The 19,562-nt window shown below is 37.5% G+C and overlaps 1 protein-coding gene across 1 annotated transcript; it reads left to right on the forward strand.

Annotated features, from left to right (window-relative positions):
- Nucleotides 1–12,075: 12,075 nt before the first annotated feature.
- On the forward strand, nucleotides 12,076–15,834 carry LOC127137641 (uncharacterized). Its single transcript, XM_051064083.1, has 4 exons — nucleotides 12,076–12,180; nucleotides 12,457–12,799; nucleotides 12,878–14,047; nucleotides 15,452–15,834. The coding sequence occupies exons 1-4, from the start codon at nucleotides 12,076–12,078 to the stop codon at nucleotides 15,832–15,834; spliced, it is 2,001 nt and encodes a 666-aa protein (XP_050920040.1).
- Nucleotides 15,835–19,562: the final 3,728 nt, after the last annotated feature.

Genomic DNA, 19,562 nt, shown 5'->3' on the forward strand with positions numbered 1-19,562 from the left:
CCACCAATTGCCTCAAATGAGGACTTTTCCTGCTTGGGACAATTTTAAACAAACACAGGCATTGCCTCTTAAGGAGGACTTCAGACAGTTTGCCCGGTCAAATAACAGACCGGGTCTCCAGACTACATGAAGAAAGAAAGGTTTATACCTCAAAAGCAAATGCTAAAATAGCAAAGCAAGCAAGTTCAGAGAACTTAAGCAACTAAAGTACCTGAAAAAGTCAAACTTATTAGTAAACAAGTCAAAAGTTTAAATCAAAAGAAATGGCAAACAGTCAACACAGGGGATCAACTGAGCAAAGCATAAGACTCAAGTTATGAGTCCAACCATCTGATTTGAAGGAACTCGTGCAGCAGTGAGGTTTGAAGGCTTTGAGCATAAACAGGTGTACTCTTGGCCTTTGCAATGATGGAGAATGAGATATATTAGCTCAGCAACCCTTGAGGACTTCCAAAATCCAACTTGCCATGAAAGGTCCTTGAAGGAAAAGAACCACGATCCTCACTTCCAGTTGGAGAATGATGGTGGAAGCCAACCTTAAATGATGCACAGATAGTGAAGCAATGAAGAAGAGCTCAGGTTCTTTCAAGGGTTTGCAGAAAGTTCACTTATGGCCAAAATGCAAAATGTGAGAGTGAGAGGATTCTCGTGGAGGCTGCAGCTTGCTAGGTTTAGAAAAATGCTGAAAAATGGTTTATATGCCTCTGTTTAACCTTACTAAACCAAGTGCTAAACTAGTTTATGCTTAATGACACAATTTGCATTTTTGCTCATTGGTATGCAAGTGGAGAAGGGAGGTGTGTATTTGCTCGAGTGGGCCTTGGTACAGACAGCAAATGGCCGAGCAAAATGCTGTTTCATGATTTGCTTATGAGTAGTTAACTTGTTTTGTTTGAAATGCACTAATTGCACATTTGCCAATTGTGAGCACAAGTGAAAAGGAGGGTATGGATTGCCACGACTGGGCCTTCTAGCATGCAGCAAATGACCATTAAAAATGCTGTTTGATGTTTCCACATGAATTGCTAACTTATTTTGTCCAAATGAAGCTTCTTGCCAAAAATTGCCAATCTTGTACAAATGAAATGGAGGTGCAATGCTTGCTCAAGTTGGGCTTTAAACAGGCTGCAAGGACCATTCCAAATGCTGCTCATGATTTGCTCAAAGAAATACTAAACATTGCCTTGCTTTGTGAAGCTATTTGCACCATTTGTCAATTATGCATTTTTGTCCAAAATTGTGGTATGGTGATGGAATATGCATGAATTAGGACTTGAGGCAAGTTTCAAATGTGATTTTAAACCTTTCCCAATTGGCCAAAGTGAGAAAAAGTGTATGATTCAAAAAGTCAAAGTTTAGTCAAACTTTGAATTTAAATGCAAAAGGTCCAAAAATGCCATTTTGAATGGTAGGGTTTTAGGTCATGAAATTTATATTTTTGGAAAGAGGATGAAAAATGTGGTTTGTAGGAAAAAACCCCACCAAATTTGGCCTTATGGTTTGGGAGATATGGCCCTTTGAAGTTCACAAATTGATGAAAATGATTTGATCATATCTTGACAACCACACATGGGATTTTGATGTTCTTGGACTTTTTGAAAATGGGAGAACAAGATCTTCAACTTTCATGTTGGGCAAAAATTCATTTGAAGCTTGTATCATGATGTAAGTTGAGGATCAAGAAGTTTCTATTTTTGGCAGTTGAAATTACAGGTCCAGTTTCTATTTTAGGAAATTTTCTGATTTGCTTCAAATTCTTCCATGATGTTGATTCCCATGACATATGAGACCTATTAGGACATGAATAAGCTCCTTCAAACCATTTCCATCCATCAAAACCATAGAATCAACCACAGTTGACCAACTTTGACTTTCTAGAGTTTTGGACTTGACTGTGCACTTCTGATGAATTCCAAACCCTAATTTCTTTGAGACTTTGACTTCAAATGATGTCTCAAGACATATGAACTCTTGATCATTGACCATGGTGCCCAAATTCCACAAGAATGGCCACCATCCACTGCTTTGATTGACTGTTGAATATCTAGGGTTTCTGACCTGGCTTTGCATTGATTGATAACATCTGAGCCTTCAACCCTTGACTTGAACATTTCAAATGATACTCCAAGACATGTGAACTTGTAGGACAAACCCTAGGACCTTTGCTCCTTGAGAAACAACTTTGCTTGGTTGGTTGACTGACCTCCTGATCAGTTTGACCTAACTCTTGCTTGCTTGCTCTTGAGGCAACTGAGGACAATGCAAATGTTATGTAATGTATCATGATATGCTATGACCTAATATGAGATGATATGTACAATGATAGGTGCAAATTTGAGGTGCTACAATTAGGTAATCAAAAGTATCCATCCCAAGGTTTCCTATGATTCTGTGGTTAAAGCAAAATTCAATATCCATGGGTCGGATGTTTCCAAATGGTACAAGCTCATAAAGTGGGCGTCTAAGTCCGATGGCGTATGCTATCATGGTTACTAGGCCACCTATTATTATTGGGGATACGGTTGTTCTTAGCAAGGTGCAAAAATCTTTCCATAAAGAATGTGACTATATTGACGTGTCGACCTTGATCGACACACTGCAGGATGAAGAGTTCATCTCGGGACACTAAGGTGTTATTCTCTTCCTTACCAAATAAGGTGTGGGCTAGTATTTTATGAAAATATCGGATAGCAGGGCTATGGATCTTTTGTGAGTGCATCTCATTCGGGTTTGGGTTGGATTCTCCGGATATGCAACCCCAGAAGTCATCGAGATCAATGTCATCAATAAGGTCCTCCTGGCGGGTATTAAAGACGAAAGGGCCGCTAGGGAATCCAAAGAGGTCAGCAAGGTCTCGACGGGTGTAGGTGAAGTCCATGCTAAATAACCTAAAGGATACTAACCCTTTGGTAAGTCCGTAACCATGTTCAGGGATGTATACAAGGGAAATCAGGAATTCTAAGGTTAGCTCACGGTGCGTGACAAACAGTCTCTTAATGGCTGCGTTTTCCCACCCAAGCTGGTTAAACATAAACAGGGTGATATCTCAGATGCCTAAGTTATCCATGGTCGGTCCATCATAATATATGGTCAGTGCCATATCCTTCTGGGCTAGATAATCATACCGCCTTCTCTGAACACTGCCTCTGAAAATGGTATCTACTGGTTGCATGATGAAAGTCAGTAGCTCGATGAATTCAAGTAGATATTGGCATTAAGTCAGTAATGGTTATTAAAGAAAAATACGGATTGACTTTATGAAGGGGAAGGAAAAAAAATAAAAATGGATAGAGAGAAAAATTAATAGAACTGGAAATATTCGCTATGTTTTACGTCGATAGCGCGGCGACTCAGGAGTGTAAGTACTCATGGTGGTTCTTTCGAGGATGAATCCTCGGCCAAACTTTTAATTATCCTTGATTTCCATGGCCACTTATCAATCCATCTCTCATATCCGTCACTTTTTCTTCTTTTTCTTCTGCGAGGTAGTTTATCCTCCTGAACTTGTGGTGGTGGTTTTGGCTCTATTCTGGGAGCTAGCTTTTCAGGTTTAGGTTCAATTTTTGAAAACACCACCTCAAAGTCTGGTTTGCCCCTTTTTATACTAATTAGTTCCCTAATTTCATGGGCTTCAAATTCTATCTTCTTGTTCAGGGTGGCAGATGAAGGTGCATTGGTGTGGATATTTTCTGATAGCTCCTCATTTCTTTCGGATTTGGGGTCTACCTTAACTTCCACAGACCTTCGCGGGAAAGGAATTGGTGATTTATAGGGAGGAGGGACAACACATAGCTCTTCCTTCTCTACCTTTTTGACAACCTCCCTTTCGGGTGGTGTTTGTGGAACTTTCTCAATCTCTACTTTTTTCTCACCTGAACCCTCCTCATTATCACTATCCTTAGGATTTTCGGTAAATCTTTCACTGGTGGTTGTTACCATATCCGCATGTTTCTCAGGGAAAGGTCCTAGAGGTGTCTGCGCAAGTAGGGAGATTTGAGTCTCCAATGCCTCGTTGTGAGTGACGAGGGACTCGACCACAATGTTCAGTTGCGTAAGGGTTTCATTGGTATAGAGACTTTGTTTTCTAAATTCTTCATTCTGAAGAGTTTGTGTAGCCACAAAGCGTTCCATCATAGATTCTATCCTTGAGTGAGTTTGCGTCTCAATGAAATCCTCCATTAATATTTCCAGGTTGGATTTATAGGAATCTTGCGATTCCTCAAAATACTGGGAGTGATAATCGTAGAGAAAGTTTGGGTGATACATAGTAATAGAAAAAAAAATTGCCTTAGTCTCTACAACGTAACAGAAGAGTTACGATATCGACTAAATAAAAGTCCCTGGCAACGGCGCCAAAAACTTGATCGCGACTTTATGAGTCGAATTGGGGTACTAACTGCAAGTGCACAGTTCTATCGCGTAGTTTTAAAAGATATCGATCCCACAGGGACTTATGAGTCGATATACCGTTTTCTAAGGTTACCTCGTAAAGCTAAGGTGGATGATACTTTGATTGGTTGGGGGAAAAGTAAAACTAAAATTTGATCTAAATTAAATATCAATTAAGCGGATATCGGTATGTAGTTCGTCGTAATTAGGGAATCAAATCTTCGTTAGTTTCTTGGTTTTAAAATAAATCTTTTCAGTAGACACTATTGATTAAAAGCCTTTTCTCAAACTCTCGTTCTGTTGAATAGACTATGACTTTATATTAACGTAGCTGTCACTTATTAGTTAAGTCCAAAATCACTTTTTGAAAACAATAGAATCTATAGAAACTCTTTTTATTAAAATAATAACCGTTTAAACGCCCTCGTCTCAAACTCTCGCTCTGTTGACTTAGATTATATAATTAAACTTAAATGCTTAACTCTCGTCCTCACATTTAACCTTTAAAAATACTTTTTGAAAATGATTAGAATTTAATTAACTCTAAAAATTGCTTTCGCCCTGATTTAGAATTAATGTCCAATTTACACTGTCCAGTTAAAAACTCAAACCGTCGTTCTATTGATTTTAACTTCTTTATGTCTTTTACTCTCGTACAAAAACCTTGGTATTAACTCTGTAAATTGAGACCATAAAAAGAGTGACTTTATTTTTAAATAAAATTAAACCAACTTAGTTTTGATTCCTTATTCCGCTTACTTTACATACCGATATCTAAATTAATTAGCCGGACTTATTAAATAAAGCAGACACAAGGCATACACAGATTAACATTGCGGCAAACATGCTTATAATAATAAATGGGCAATAACAATAATAATTAAATAAAAACCTGGAGATCAAAGTAACAGAGTGTAGCGATTCTTGGAGTACTTGAGCAGTCCTCCACAAGTCGGTAGGCTTTGCTTCTTCAATACAAATTACTATTAAAATTAAATAAAGTGTAGTAGTTCCCCAATGTAGGAAACTACTACTATGGCTAACTGGAAAACGGAAAGGAAAAAGGGAAACTCTAAAAAGAATGGCGAATACAATAAGGCAATAGAAACAAGGTTGCTGGAAAAGAAAAAAAAATGCTAAAAGCTAGAAAGCTGAAAACTAAATTGCAAAGCGTAAAAAAATGTAAAAGTAGGTCGTCCCCCATTTTTTTCCATTTGGGTCCTTTATATAGTGTCCATTTGGTCTTGGTGGTTGAGAAAATCAAGGGAGACTTGGTTTTGGTGGTTGAGAAAATCAAGGGAGAAAAGTTTGTTGGAGCAAAATTTGGCACGTTTGGCTGACTGCTTCAAAGCGTACTTCGTGGATGCGTAACGGTCGTCACAGGCTGGGTCGTGACGGTCGTCATGAATCTGTGACGGTTGTCACATCAACAAATTCTGCATTTCTTGTTTTCTGCTTTTTCAGTGCTTTCTCATCTGTTTCTTCTTATTTTTCTTCCATTCCTTCATTTTGCTCATTAATGCTTGGAGATTTAAATACCTGCAAAAACAACTCAAATACTTGCGGAATAATCAGGATATTAGTTAAAATGGTATGATCTTTTGAGTGTAAATCAAGGCAAATATCTGATGTGTTTTCGCGTTATCATTACAGATGAATGTGGGTTGAGTCTTGGATGTTGATAGTAAGACACTTAAATAGGGGAGTGATGTGTCTCACATGCAAGCTAGTTCGAAGTGATGTGTCGCACATGCAAGCTAGTCCGAAATGATATGTCAACCATGCAAGCTACTCAGAAGTGACATGTTTAGCATACAAGAGAGAGGACAGCCACATGTCAAACATGCATACACACTCTCCAATTGAATTGGCACCCCCATTCATTCCTTGCACATGGAAGCCAATCCATTTGGCGACACCTTGTCTTGCATGCATACAGACCTCGAAACCAAGCAATCAGACCTAGGTGTGTCATGCATGTCCCTATGGAAGCGCCAATTTGAATGGTGACACCATGTACAAAATGCACATGGGCGCCAATTCAATTGGAGACCACATGCAAACACAACTTTTCATGTTTCAAGCCATTTTTCTATAAATACATCCACACCATTAACATTTCTTCCACACCATCACTCACTACTTCTTCTACAATACTTCTTCTACAATTTCATCTGCAATAACTTCTTGTAGTTTCATCTACACCAACCGCTTTTATCCCCGACAAAATGGCTATCCTTACAATGGGCGAATCGCATAGAGGAACGGTTGCAAATATAGCAACTTATGTAAGCGTTTTCTTCTTTTGTTATTTGTTTTAATAGAGTCCCTTTTAATAACATACCAACTTAGTAAAGTTTTTTGTTCTTTATTTTATAGGATGTTTCAAGGTTCCGGACTCGGGTCCACGAATATGTCCATATGGACCAGATGATTCAACCTTATGTTGAACTCGCCGGTTTTGGTCATATAAGCAAGATTTTGTCTTGGTCGGTAGATAACAAATTCATTCTTGCTTTATGCGAAAGATGGCGTCCTGAGACACACACATTCTGGTTCCCAACCGGTGAGTGTATTGTGACGTTAGAAGACGTCTACATGCTTTTGGGACAGCCCATTGAAGGTAAGGTTGTTAATGGTAAAACCAACTATGCAAATTCAATTTTCATGGACCTCTTGGAGACTGGTTTGTTAGATGATAACTCAAGAGGTCAAGGTATACTCCTTTCACGCCTTAAGTCATACTATAACAGTTTATACTTAGATGAGCATTCTACCGAAGATGCTCGAATAATAAAAACTAGGTGTTACATTATGCTTTTAATTGGTTCTTTTTTATTTTCCGAAGGTAGTGGTTCTAGCATGCATATTATGTATTTACCTTTACTTAGACATGTAGATAAAATAGGAAGTTACAGTTGGGGATCTGCTTGTCTAGCCTATCTCTATAGCTCCTTATGCAAAAACTCACACAAAGACACATCTACATTTTCTGGATGTGTTGTTTTGCTCCAAGCATGGGGTTGGTCAAGACTACCGTCCCTAGCACCCGTCAACAACAACCCTTTCACATTCTCGTATGCACAAAAGTAAGTTATTTAAATTGCTATATATTTACTTACTTCTTTAAAGATTATTATCTCTAACTAATATTTTTACCTTTTTGGTATAGATGGTCTGCACGTGGTATGAGTTATAACAGATGTCCTAGACATTGTATTACTCAGTATCGCAATCTGTTGGATCACCTTTGACCGACAGACGTAAGGATAATAACCTCATTATTTCGTTATAATTTTTTAATTTCTTCTACCTAGATTATAATCCTATTTTCTTTCACATTTCAGTTCATTTGGCATCCATACCTTAATTTGGATCATGACCATGAGGTCAACGCTGAAGACGTGGCCGTATGGACTGCATGCACACCGATAATATGATTCACAACTGTGGAGATGCACAACAGTGATCGTGTGAAGTTGCAGTTCGGTATGCCCTAAAACATCCCAGATCCCCCAGCAAGCCTAGGAGAATGGCATCTGCGCAAAGTTAACGACCAATGGAACTTTAATCCATGGCAAAGCTTCGCAAGATCGGAGTGTCGCAAATGGAAGCACCGCCGTGACCATGTCTTAACTGACGCAGTCATGCCAAATGAAGAAAAACCAATTCGTACTTATATGACTTGGTAAATATCAGTTGGTTTTCAGTTCATCGCCGAGGATATGTACCTGTACGACCCACACCAACAAACTTACACACCTGACACCTCAACATTAAACCCCCAACAACATTTTCAGACCGGATAGACACAACCCCCTGTCCGTCATATGTTCCGTTCAACCAACACACAAACATACAACCAAAACATGTCATACACCCAACCCCAATACCAAGAGCATACCCCATACCACCACCAACAAATTGACCATCAAACTGAGACCCAACGTCGCTTCACACCCACCATATCACCCTACCAAAGTCGCCTTATCCAGAACACCCAATGATCCTTCAACACCAACCGCCCCTCTTCCTACCATAGCCAAGAAGCCCAAACCTCACAAAACCAAAACCTCCAACAACCCAATCTATACCAAACACCCCAACAACCTTTCCTTGACGCATCATTCACACCCATGTCTCCCTTCAACCGTCCTGATCGCCCACCAATGAGTCAAACACAACCCAACTACTCTGGCATGGGTCATGAACTCAGCTAATACAGTATTAAAAGTAGATGCTTATCTGAACCTATAGATGAGCCAGTATTAAAAGAAAATTCACTGAACCTATAGATGATTATCTGACTAGGTTCCGTTTGTTGAAATCTAGATGCTTTACAGTAGTGCCTGAACATGAATTGGTCGAAATGGCCGCTAGAGGGTTAGAATATTCCATTAGGGAAAAGTTACATACCCAGTATCTAAGAGATATGGCCCAATTAGCAGACAAGGTTCGACAGGTCGAACGTTTAAAAGCTGAAAAGGCCAGAGCGAATAAGAATTATAAGAAAGAAAGGGTTGCTTATGTCGAAGTCGAAGATGAGGAGTCTGAAATCTCTAATGACCCTTATGGTCTCGAGGAATTCGAAGTAGATTTGGCTGAATTAAAAGAAGCACCACCTTATGCTTGTAAATTACTTACACCTTCGAATGGCAGGAACCTTGTCGAAACTGAAAAGAATGATAGATTTCCTAAAAAAAACTTACACATTTGATATTACCAAATGTGATGAAATCTTCGATTTATTAGTAAAAGATGGCCAAATGATAGTGCCTCCTAATACCAAAATTCCTCCGTTAGAACAATGGAAGAAAAGAGGCTTCTGTAAATATCACAATTTTTAAGCCATAAAACCTCACAATGCTTTCTTTTCAGGGATCTTATTCAGAATGCAATTAGGATGGTCGCCTCAAGTTCGCTGACAGGGGGAGAAACCAGATGAAGGTTGACACTGACCCCCTCAACATTGCTGACACAAATTATGTTGAACCTGTCAAAATCAACATGATTGACATGGTGGAAGCGGAGGCTGTGAAGGAAACAGGAACTGAAGGTTATGTGCTAGTTGGAAAGCAGGCTACTGATGGCCTAAATAATGATGTTCCGTTTGGAATTTCTGTTGAAGGTGAACAGGTTGCTGATGTCGAACCAAAGGCCATTGAAGGTCTTAATGGGAAGGCAACTGAGGCTACTGAGGGCCTAAGGAAGAAATTTGAGGAAATTTCAATCGCTGATGGCGCCAATCTAGGTGTCAACATGGTGGATCTGAACCAACCCCCCCAGAGATGGAGGAAGTGGAGAGGTGTCTGAAGATAGAGCAAGAGGGAATGCAGTTTGGCTATCCCAAAGCCAATGAGAGCCTACGTGAATACCTTTGGAGGTGTCACAAAAGAAATTCTGACATGTTGTTATGCCCAAGGTGTAGCATCATGATGTGTCGAAGGGTGGTTGAGGACTATGAAAGATGGCAACAAACTAAGACTGAGAGAAATTGGAGAAAGGAAAGTCAATTACTGAAGGTGTATCCCAAGCCTGGAGAAAGCCTTCTTGGTTTTATTGTGCGTTGCTACAAGTACGAAACAAAATGCTTGATGTGTCCCAGATGTGTGGCAGTTTACAACAGGGAATTGGCTGAAGCGTTCGAGAGAATTCCATCTAACCAAGGTTGGGATGGACACGGAGGTAACCCGAATATGTACATATTCGACAAGAGGGGAGTTCCTAGGAGGCAAGACAACCCTCACCCAAGGGCGAAAAGAGTTACGTTTAAGCTTCCGGCAGAAGTCCCTGGGGACAAATGGACTCAGGTGGGGTCGAAGAAGGGAAAATAGAAAAGTTTTGAGGATGGAGGAAGAACCTCTTGGGCTTATAGAAAACAGTTTCTGGCATCTAAGAGAGAGGCTATCAGACTGGAGAACTACAAAGGAAAGAATCCCATGTCAAGGTCCCAGTGGAGAAGACATCAAAGGTTGAGGAAGGCTGAAAAAGAGATGACTTTGAGGGAGATTGGAGAATCTAGAAACATCAAGGTCCCCTCAAATGTTACAAATTCGACCAAACCCCCTATAGGAAGGAAGTTGTTTTCACCTGAAAACAAAAACACAAATCAGAAAGTTCAGGAGGAAAAAATAAGGGAGGAAGAAATGCTCACTGACGACTTTGAGTCCGACGGAGTGTCATCTGTTAATATAAATTGCAGTGTGATATCAGTTCTGCCATACGAATATAATCAGGAGACGGAGATTAAAGACAATGAGGAAGCAGATGCTGTGGAGATGGCGAAGCATAAACCTGTGTGTTACTATGTTCTCAACAACGACGCTGTCGAAGAGTAGAATGCTCTTTTTGAAAAGCCTCACCAAGGGATGCAGAACCATCTCAAGCCCCTATACATTAGAGCTAAAGTTGAACATGTGGGGGTGAACAAAGTTCTGGTGGACGGAGGAGCAGCAGTCAATCTGATGCCTCAGTTCATGTTAAAAAAGATAGGTATGTTCGATACTGATGTTAAACCTCACAATATGGTATTGTCAAACTATGAGGGTAAGATAGGGAAGACTCTGGGTGTCATACAAGTAGATCTGACTGTTGGATCAGTCATAAGACCAACAATGTTCATGGTGATACCTGCGAAGGCGAATTACAACTTGCTTCTAGGAAGGGAATGGATCCATGGAATATGGGCAGTTCCTTCGACCATGCATCAGAGGGTATCCATCTGGAGAGAAGATGGTGTAGTAGAAAATGTTGAAGCTGACCAAAGTTACTTCATGGCGGAAGTGAACCATGTAGATAAGAAGAACTTCGACAGGAACTTGGCTCATATAGGACCATGCCACCCAGCTGAAGACATCTACTCCCCAAATAAAAATGCTTTGTATTTCTTGACTCTACATCGCAATGGCTTTTAGTGGGATAGGGAAATTATGGGGGACCCAGAAGAAGGGGAATCATCTGAAGTACGACCAACAGGCTGGGATGAAGACCTGGATTATGCCTGAGTCTTCTTTTTTCGAAAAGATTTCGGCCTACATGGCTGAGAACAAAAGAAAAGCGGCTCTCGAAGCCGAGATAACTAACATGGCTGACGAAGCCACATATGGTGAAATTTATAATGCAGGACCTGGGGAGTACTTTAAACCAAAAACCCCTAACGAACAGGTGCCTATGGAATTAACAGACCAGGGGTTAGATGTCGTCTATGACAAAGAGCCTCTGGGATTCGAAAAATATCTAGTGATGTCGAGTGCGAAGATGTTAGCGCAAGATCCCCTTGAAGAAATTGATCTTGGAGATGGGAGCATAAAAAGAATCACCTACATCAGCACTAAACTGGACCCCAAGTTGAAAGTAAGAGTAATTGAACTGCTAAGAGAAAACAAAGACTGCTTTGCTTGGGACTATGACGAGATGCCTGGTTTGAAGAGGGAACTGGTCGAATTGAAGCTGCCTATCATGGATGGCAAGAAGCCCATCAAGCAGACTCCAAGGAGATTCACCCCAGATATCCTCTCAAAGATCAAAAAAGAGGTCGAAAGACTTCTTCGATGCAATTTCATCAGGACCACAAGGTATGTCGAATGGATTGCAAACATAGTTCCTGTAATTAAGAAAATAGGATCTTTAAGAGTATAAATAGATTTTCATGATCTAAATGCAACAACTCCTAAAGATGAGTATCCAATGCCTGTGGAAAAGTTGTTGGTTGACTCAGTTGCAGGCTATGAATATCTTAGCATGCTTGATGGATATTCTGGCTATAACCAGATTTTCGTTGCTGAAGAGGATGTTTCCAAAACAGCCTTTCGATGTCTAGGGGCAATAGGCACTTATTAGTTGATAGTTATGCCCTTTGGTTTAAAAAATGTTGGGGCAACATACCAGCGAGCAATGAATTCTATATTCCATGATTATATAGAGACATTTATGCAGGTTTATATAGATGATATTGTGATAAAATCTATATCAGACGAAAATCATCTAACCCATCTCAGCCAATCATTCGAAAGAATGAGAAAACATGGCTTAAAGATGAATCCTATTAAATGTGCATTCTTTGTGTAGGTTGGAGATTTTCTGGGCTTTGTGGTCCATAAAAAGGGGATAGAAATCAATCAGAATAAGACGAAGGCTATTATGAAGACCAAAGCACCATCAACTAAGAAAGAATTGCAATCATTATTAGGAAAGATAAACTTCCTGAGAAGATTCATCTCAAACTTAAGTGGTCGAACTCAAGCCTTCTCTCCCCTCCTACGCCTGAAACAAGGGAAGTTCGAATGGAATGATGAACATCAAAAGGCATTCAACAAGATCAAGCATTATCTGACGAATCCTCCTATCTTGTCACCACAATGTGGAAAGAAGCCTATGAGATTATATAGATCAGCTTCCGACACTACTATAGGTAGCATGTTAGCACAAGAGAATGAAGATGGCGTCGAAAGAGCCATTTATTATCTTAGTAGGGTTTTAAATGATGCAGAAACTAGATACACTTCAATAGAAAAGTTGTGTCTTTGTTTACATTTCTCTTGTACTAAACTCAAGTATTACATAAAACCTATTGATTTATACGTCTCTTCACACTTTGATGTCATTAAGTATATGTTATCGAAGCCAATAATGCACAGTCGAATTGGAAAATGGGCATTAGCCCTCACTGAATACTCTTTAGCCTTTATGCCTTTAAGGGCAATGAAGGGACAAATAGTATCAGACTTTATTGTAGACCATGTAGTGGTCGAAAGTCCTCAACTTCAAGTTGAGTTAAAACCTTGGAGATTATTCTTCGACGGTTCCACTCATAAGGATGGAAGTGGAGTTGGGATCATGATAATTTCTCCTGATGGAATTCCAACAAAACTCAAATATAGAATCAAAGGTCCCCTTTGTTCTAACAACGAAGCAGAATATGAAGCCCTTATTGCAGGACTTAAGGCTTTGATGGAATTGGGGGCAACTAGGGTCGAAATTAAAGGAGACTCAGAATTAGTAATTAAGCAACTAACGAAAGAGTACAAATGTATAAAAGAAAATTTGATTATGTACTTCATTGTTGCAAATAGGTTGCTCAATTTTTTTGAATATATAGACATAAAACATGTTCCTAGAATAAAAAACCAAGAAGCTAATGACTTAGCACAAATAGCTTCAGGGTATAGAATTTCAAAAGAGAAGCTAGAGGAACTTGTCGAAGTAAGAGGAAAAGCAATGGCTGCCAGATTGTCTCCGACAGATTTGGAAAGCACTCGGTTAGGATATGCTAACAAAGAAGAGTTTGAAGTACTGGCCATTGATACCTTAATGGATACAAATTGGAGGAATCCAATTATTAATTATCTCAAGGACCCTTCGATAGATACAGAAAGAAAAACCAAGTACAGGGTTTTATCTTATGTTTTGATGGGGAATGAATTATTCAGGAAAACCCCTGAAGGGATCCTGTTGAAATGTTTAGGAGAAAATGAGGCGTACTTAGCATTATCTAGTGTACATAGTGGAGCCTGTGGAGCACACCAGGCAGGACATAAGATGAAATGGTTTCTTTTCAGATATGGAATGTATTGGCCCACCATGTTAAAAGATTGTATAGAGTTTGCTAAGGGTTGCCAAGAATGTCAAGTACATGCAGGAATTCAACATGCTCCTGCAAGTGAGCTTCATGCAATTATCAAGCCTTGGCCTTTCAGAGGTTGGGCATTAGATCTAATTGGGGAAATTCGACCTACTTCATCCAAAGGTCAAAAGTACATCCTTGTAGGAATTGACTATTTCACTAAATGGGTCGAAGCAGTACCTTTAGTAAATGTGGATCAAGAAACTGTCATTGAATTCATTCAAAGGCAAATATTATATAGATTTGGGATCCCAGAAAGTATAACAACAGATCAAGGATCAGTTTTTACTGGTCGAAAGATGCAAGAATTTGCAAAGGAAATGGGTTTCAAATTATTAACATCCACACCCTATTATGCTCAAGCCAATGGGCAAGTCGAAGCAACCAATAAAGTAATAATTGGTTTAATAAAAAAGCATGTAGGGAAGAAGTCAAAAAATTGGCACAAAACTTTAGATCAAGCACTTTGGGCTTGTCGAACCTCCCCTAAAGAAGCTACTAACACTACACCTTTCCAACTTACATTTGGACATGATGCAATATTGCCTATCGAAATCTACTTGCAATCAATGAGAATCCAAAGACAAGGAGAAATTCCATCTGACCTATATTGGGAAATGATGATGAATGAACTGGTTGATTTGGACGAAGAAAGGTTGCATGCATTAGAAGTATTAAGAAGACAGAAGGAGAGGGTAGCGAGAGCATAAAATAAGAGGGTCAAAGGTAAAACTTTCATTATGAATGATTTAGTTTGGAAAGTTATATTACTAGTAAACAGTCATTTATGGATGAGTTCACAAGGATGACATGGGTATCCCTTATAAAGTTCAAACACGAGGTGTTTGCTGAACTTAAGAAATTCAAAATTAAGACTGAGAAACAGAATGGTCAGACTCTGAAGATTCTCTGAATTGATGGTAGAGGTAAGTATAACTCTATAGAGTTCAAGAAGTTCTATGAGGAGAATGAAATTGAGCATAAAGTGACTGCTCCATATAATCCTAAACATAATGGTTTTGCTAAAAGGAAAAGAGCATGCTGAAGGAGAAAAAGCTTCCTAACACTTTGTGGGGAGAAATTGTTGCCACCGCGACATATGTGCTCAACAGGTGTCCAATGAATAAGCTGAAGAAAATTGTTCCTTTTGAGAGATGGACTGGAGATAAGCAAAATGTGAGTCATTTCAGAGTATTTGGTTATGTTTGTTATAAACCAGTTCCATAAGATACTAGAAAGAAACTTGATGATAAAAGTAAGGTGATGTTACAGGTGGGGCATGACAGTACATGCGATTATAAGCTTTATTGTTCATTCACTAATAAGGTTGAAGTCAACTGAGATTTTATTATGAAAGAGTCGGAAGTATGGGATTGGAGCAAGTCTCAATCCAACTCCGGTGCAGAGTTAACTTTTGAAGATATTGATTCTGATTTGAAGATGAGTCAGAGCCTGAAAATGATTCTGAGAGTGAGTCAGAATCAGAAAGTGAGATTGATTATGAGGAAGAATCTGATTCTGATCCAGGTTATGATGGTGATTCAGATTCTGGTGGTAGTCCAGATTCTGAGAATATTCTAGATTCTAATGGTGATTCAGTTTGTGGTGGTAGTCCAGATTTTGATCGTGGTCATGCTTCTGAAGTTCGTACTTTTGGAGTTCCAGCATCCGATACTGTTCTAGAATCAGAAGGTTCTGAACAAGTTCAGAGGCCACAAAGAAATAGAAACATTCCGAGAAGGTTTGCAGAGTTTGATATGTTGCAAGATACTAAAGTAGATTCTAAAGGGGAAGTTATTCAATGTGCCATGTTAGTAGACTAAGAACCCGTGAGTATGGAAGCAGCTCTCAAGCAGAAAGTTTGGCTGAAGGCCATGGAAGAAGAACTTGATTCCATAGAGAGAAACAACACTTCGAAGCTGACAAAACTTCCAAAGAATAAGAAAGTCATCAGCGTGAGATGGGTTTATAAGGTGAAGTTAAAGCCAGATGGATCAATTGGCAAACACAAAGCAAGGTTAGTTGTGAGAGGTTTTCTAAAAAAACCTGGGTTAGATTACCTTGCAGTGTTTGCACCTGTAGTAAGATATGAAACAATCAGGCTGGTGATTGTAGTAGAAGCTAACATGAATTGACCTCTTATGCATTTAGACGTGAAATCTGCACTTTTGAATGGTCCATTAGAAGAAGAGGTTTATGTGCCACAACCTCCTGGAAAAAGAATCAGGAAGAAATGGTGTACAGATTACAGAAAGCTTTGTATGGACAGAAGTAATCCCCTGGAGCTTGGAATTTAAAAATTGATTCATTTTTCAAGAAGTAACTATTTCATAAATGTGAGATAGAGTGTGGTGTCTATATTCAACGTACTTCTGAAGGCAATATGATTCTGGTGTGTCTGTATGTTGATGATATATTGCTATCATGAAGTTGTGAACATGAGATAGTTAAGTTCAAGAAGGAGCTAATGAATGAGTTTGAGATGACTGATATAGAAAATATGGTTTATTTTCTAGTGATTAAGAGTATGTACTCTGAGAAAGGCATAAATTTACATTAGGTGAAATATGAACTTGAGCTTCTAAAGAGGTTTGAGTTGTTGAATTATAAAATTATTGCCACACCTGCTGATATAAATCAGACATTGGATTTTGATTCTGACGGTGATGATGTAGATGCGACAACGTTAAAGTAGTTGGTATGGTCTCTGAGGTATTTGTGTAGTACCAGACCTGATATTTGCTATGTAATTGGAATAATGAGTAAGTTTATGAGTAAACCGAAATGGTCTTATTACCAAGCTGTTGTCAGAATTCTAAGGTATATAAAGGGAACTCTGAAGTATGGAGTTTTGTTCCCTTTTAGTGCTGAAAGTGACTCAAAACTTTTGAGTTACTCAGATTCTAATTGGTGTGGAGATAGAATTGACATAAGAAGTACTTCTAGGTACTTGTTTAAGTTTCTAGGAAGTCCTATTTCTTCGTGTTCCATGAAGCAACAAGTTATTGTTTTGTCAACTTGTGAAGCATAATATATTATTGGCGATGTGATTGCATCTTAAGTTGTGTGACTTCTGAATTTACTGCAGGATCTGAAGATCAAAGTAAACAAGCCATTGAAGTCGATGATTGATAACAAGTCCGCAATCAGTCTTGCCAATAACCCAGTGTTGCATGGGAAAAGCAAGCATATTGAGATTAAGTGTCATTTTCTCAGAAATCATGTTCAGAATGGAGTGCTAAAAAGTTGTGCAATATAGCATCCCGAAGCAGCTGGTAGATGTTCTGACAAAGGCGATCAAGACTGATCAATTTCTCCTCTTAAGGGATGGAATTGGTGTTGTTAGTTTGTGTTAAGTTGAATATGAATTAATGGATGATGTTAGAATTTTAATTCATATTTTTATATACATCTAGAAAAAGTTTGTTAGAGGGTATTTTAGTATTTCCTCTAAAATGTTATTTGTATTTAGGCAAATGAGTAGTATGAACAAACTATACATTTATTTCTTTTGTAGTGTGTGTATTTTATACTCATTTTAATAGTTGTTGAAGTTTGTTATTATTCTATATTCTGTCTCTTATTTATTTCTATTGTTCATCTTTATCATCTTATAAACTAACCATAATAATATTCATATATGATATTTGTATGAAAATTTTTTCATTTCAAAATTTGGAAGAAAAACTGAAAGTAAAAATATATAAAGATTCCATAAGTTTGGCTCCTTACAATAGTTTTTGACAAGAAACATTTTATTCCTGCATCAAAATGAATTAAGCTCCCATAATGCATTTTTTGTTATAATAACTTAATTTCTTTAAAACAACGTAGAGAAAAAAATGTTTCAAACTTATTCTTAACAACAAAGTACTCTTATTTCACTTATTAACTTTGTCCTTCGAACTTTTTTCTTTAGAAGTCAACATTATCAAACAACTATACAATGAATATTAACAACTTATGCATCCATGCTTTGTTCCTCACAGAAATTGCAGAAAGCAGTGTAGGCATTTTTAACTCCTTGTGCACGTATGCTGTTAAACAAACATACAAATTTATCTTAGCAAACTAAAAATATATAGAAACACCTATGAAGGTAGATGCCAAATAGAATTTAATGGCACAAAAAGTCTTATTTATTTAGATTCTATAAGCTTTTACATTTTCTACCTGGCTTTAATAAAATTGTATACCTTTCACTACTATCCTGGATTAACACTTTGAATCATGAAAAAAAAAGGTAGAACATGCATCACATCAATTTCCATCATCATAGTAAAACACACAAATCCTAATCTCTCATTTATGGATTTTCCCCACCAAAGTCATGTCTAACTTGTAACCACCTTGAATCAAGATGATGATAGATGGAGATGAGTTTTTTATTGATCCAATCTTTCTTCACTAGTGCAAAAACAGAAACTTACACCCTTTTTTATATTTTTTACACGCATTATTAGATGATGTAAATTCAGAAGATGAGAAATGTCTGACAAATTTACATTTGTTTTAAAATGGGTGTAAATAGATGGTATATTACGCCTATTTAAGAGAAAATATGTGTAAATTGCTATATATATATATATATATATATATATATATATATATATATATATATATATATATATATATATATATATATATATATATATATATATATATATATTTCAAATAAACAAATTTACATCCTATTTAATAAAAATCAAATATAAAATGAATAATGCTTATTAAAAATGTCAACAAAGTTACACCAGATTTTAAGAAAATAGGGTGTAAAAGTATGGTATATTACACCCTATTGTAGTTATGACATGTGTAAAATATTTGATAATCATATTATATTTAATTTCATTTACATGCTATTTTATAGGACCAAATATTTTTTTATATCACTGGACATGTGTAAAAAAATTAGATTCATTTTTTAATGCTATTTTAAAAAATCATTAAACCAAATATTTTTATATAACATTCATTCACTAAACAAAAATCACAATAAAAAAAAAATATTCTAGCAGTATCGTATATATGTCTTACATCATAATAATATTATCTAATTCCTTTAACTCATACATCAAAATCATATTATCTCGTATCAAGAAGTTATAATATTTTTTCATGTATTTCCAATTTACTAAGTTCGACACAGGTACAAAATCTTTCAAACAGTGTAAGTATGTCCTTTGAGGATGAACAATCCATTACATGATCTAGCCAGGATAAAATTCAAAATCTGTTTTAAAATTTTGGCAGTTTTGTAACTATGCTATAATGAGACTTACATATATCATGCATAATACGATTTACATATATCCTGAAATTTATGAGATGCTATTCACAAAATCTCCTACTTAACAAAATTATATTTCTATGTGTATCTATAAAAACTCTCACATTCTTCTATATAGGTACATATAAGAAATTAGAGGGAAAATGAAAATAAAAAACAAACATGTGTAACTTTTTTATATACATATGCATAGTCTCAAACTGCCCATTGTACACTATCGCTTAACAATGTTAGAAAAGAATACACATAATCCAATGT

Source organism: Lathyrus oleraceus, chromosome 4 (assembly GCF_024323335.1).
Source record: "Lathyrus oleraceus cultivar Zhongwan6 chromosome 4, CAAS_Psat_ZW6_1.0, whole genome shotgun sequence".
Taxonomy (NCBI): Eukaryota; Viridiplantae; Streptophyta; class Magnoliopsida; order Fabales; family Fabaceae; genus Lathyrus; species Lathyrus oleraceus.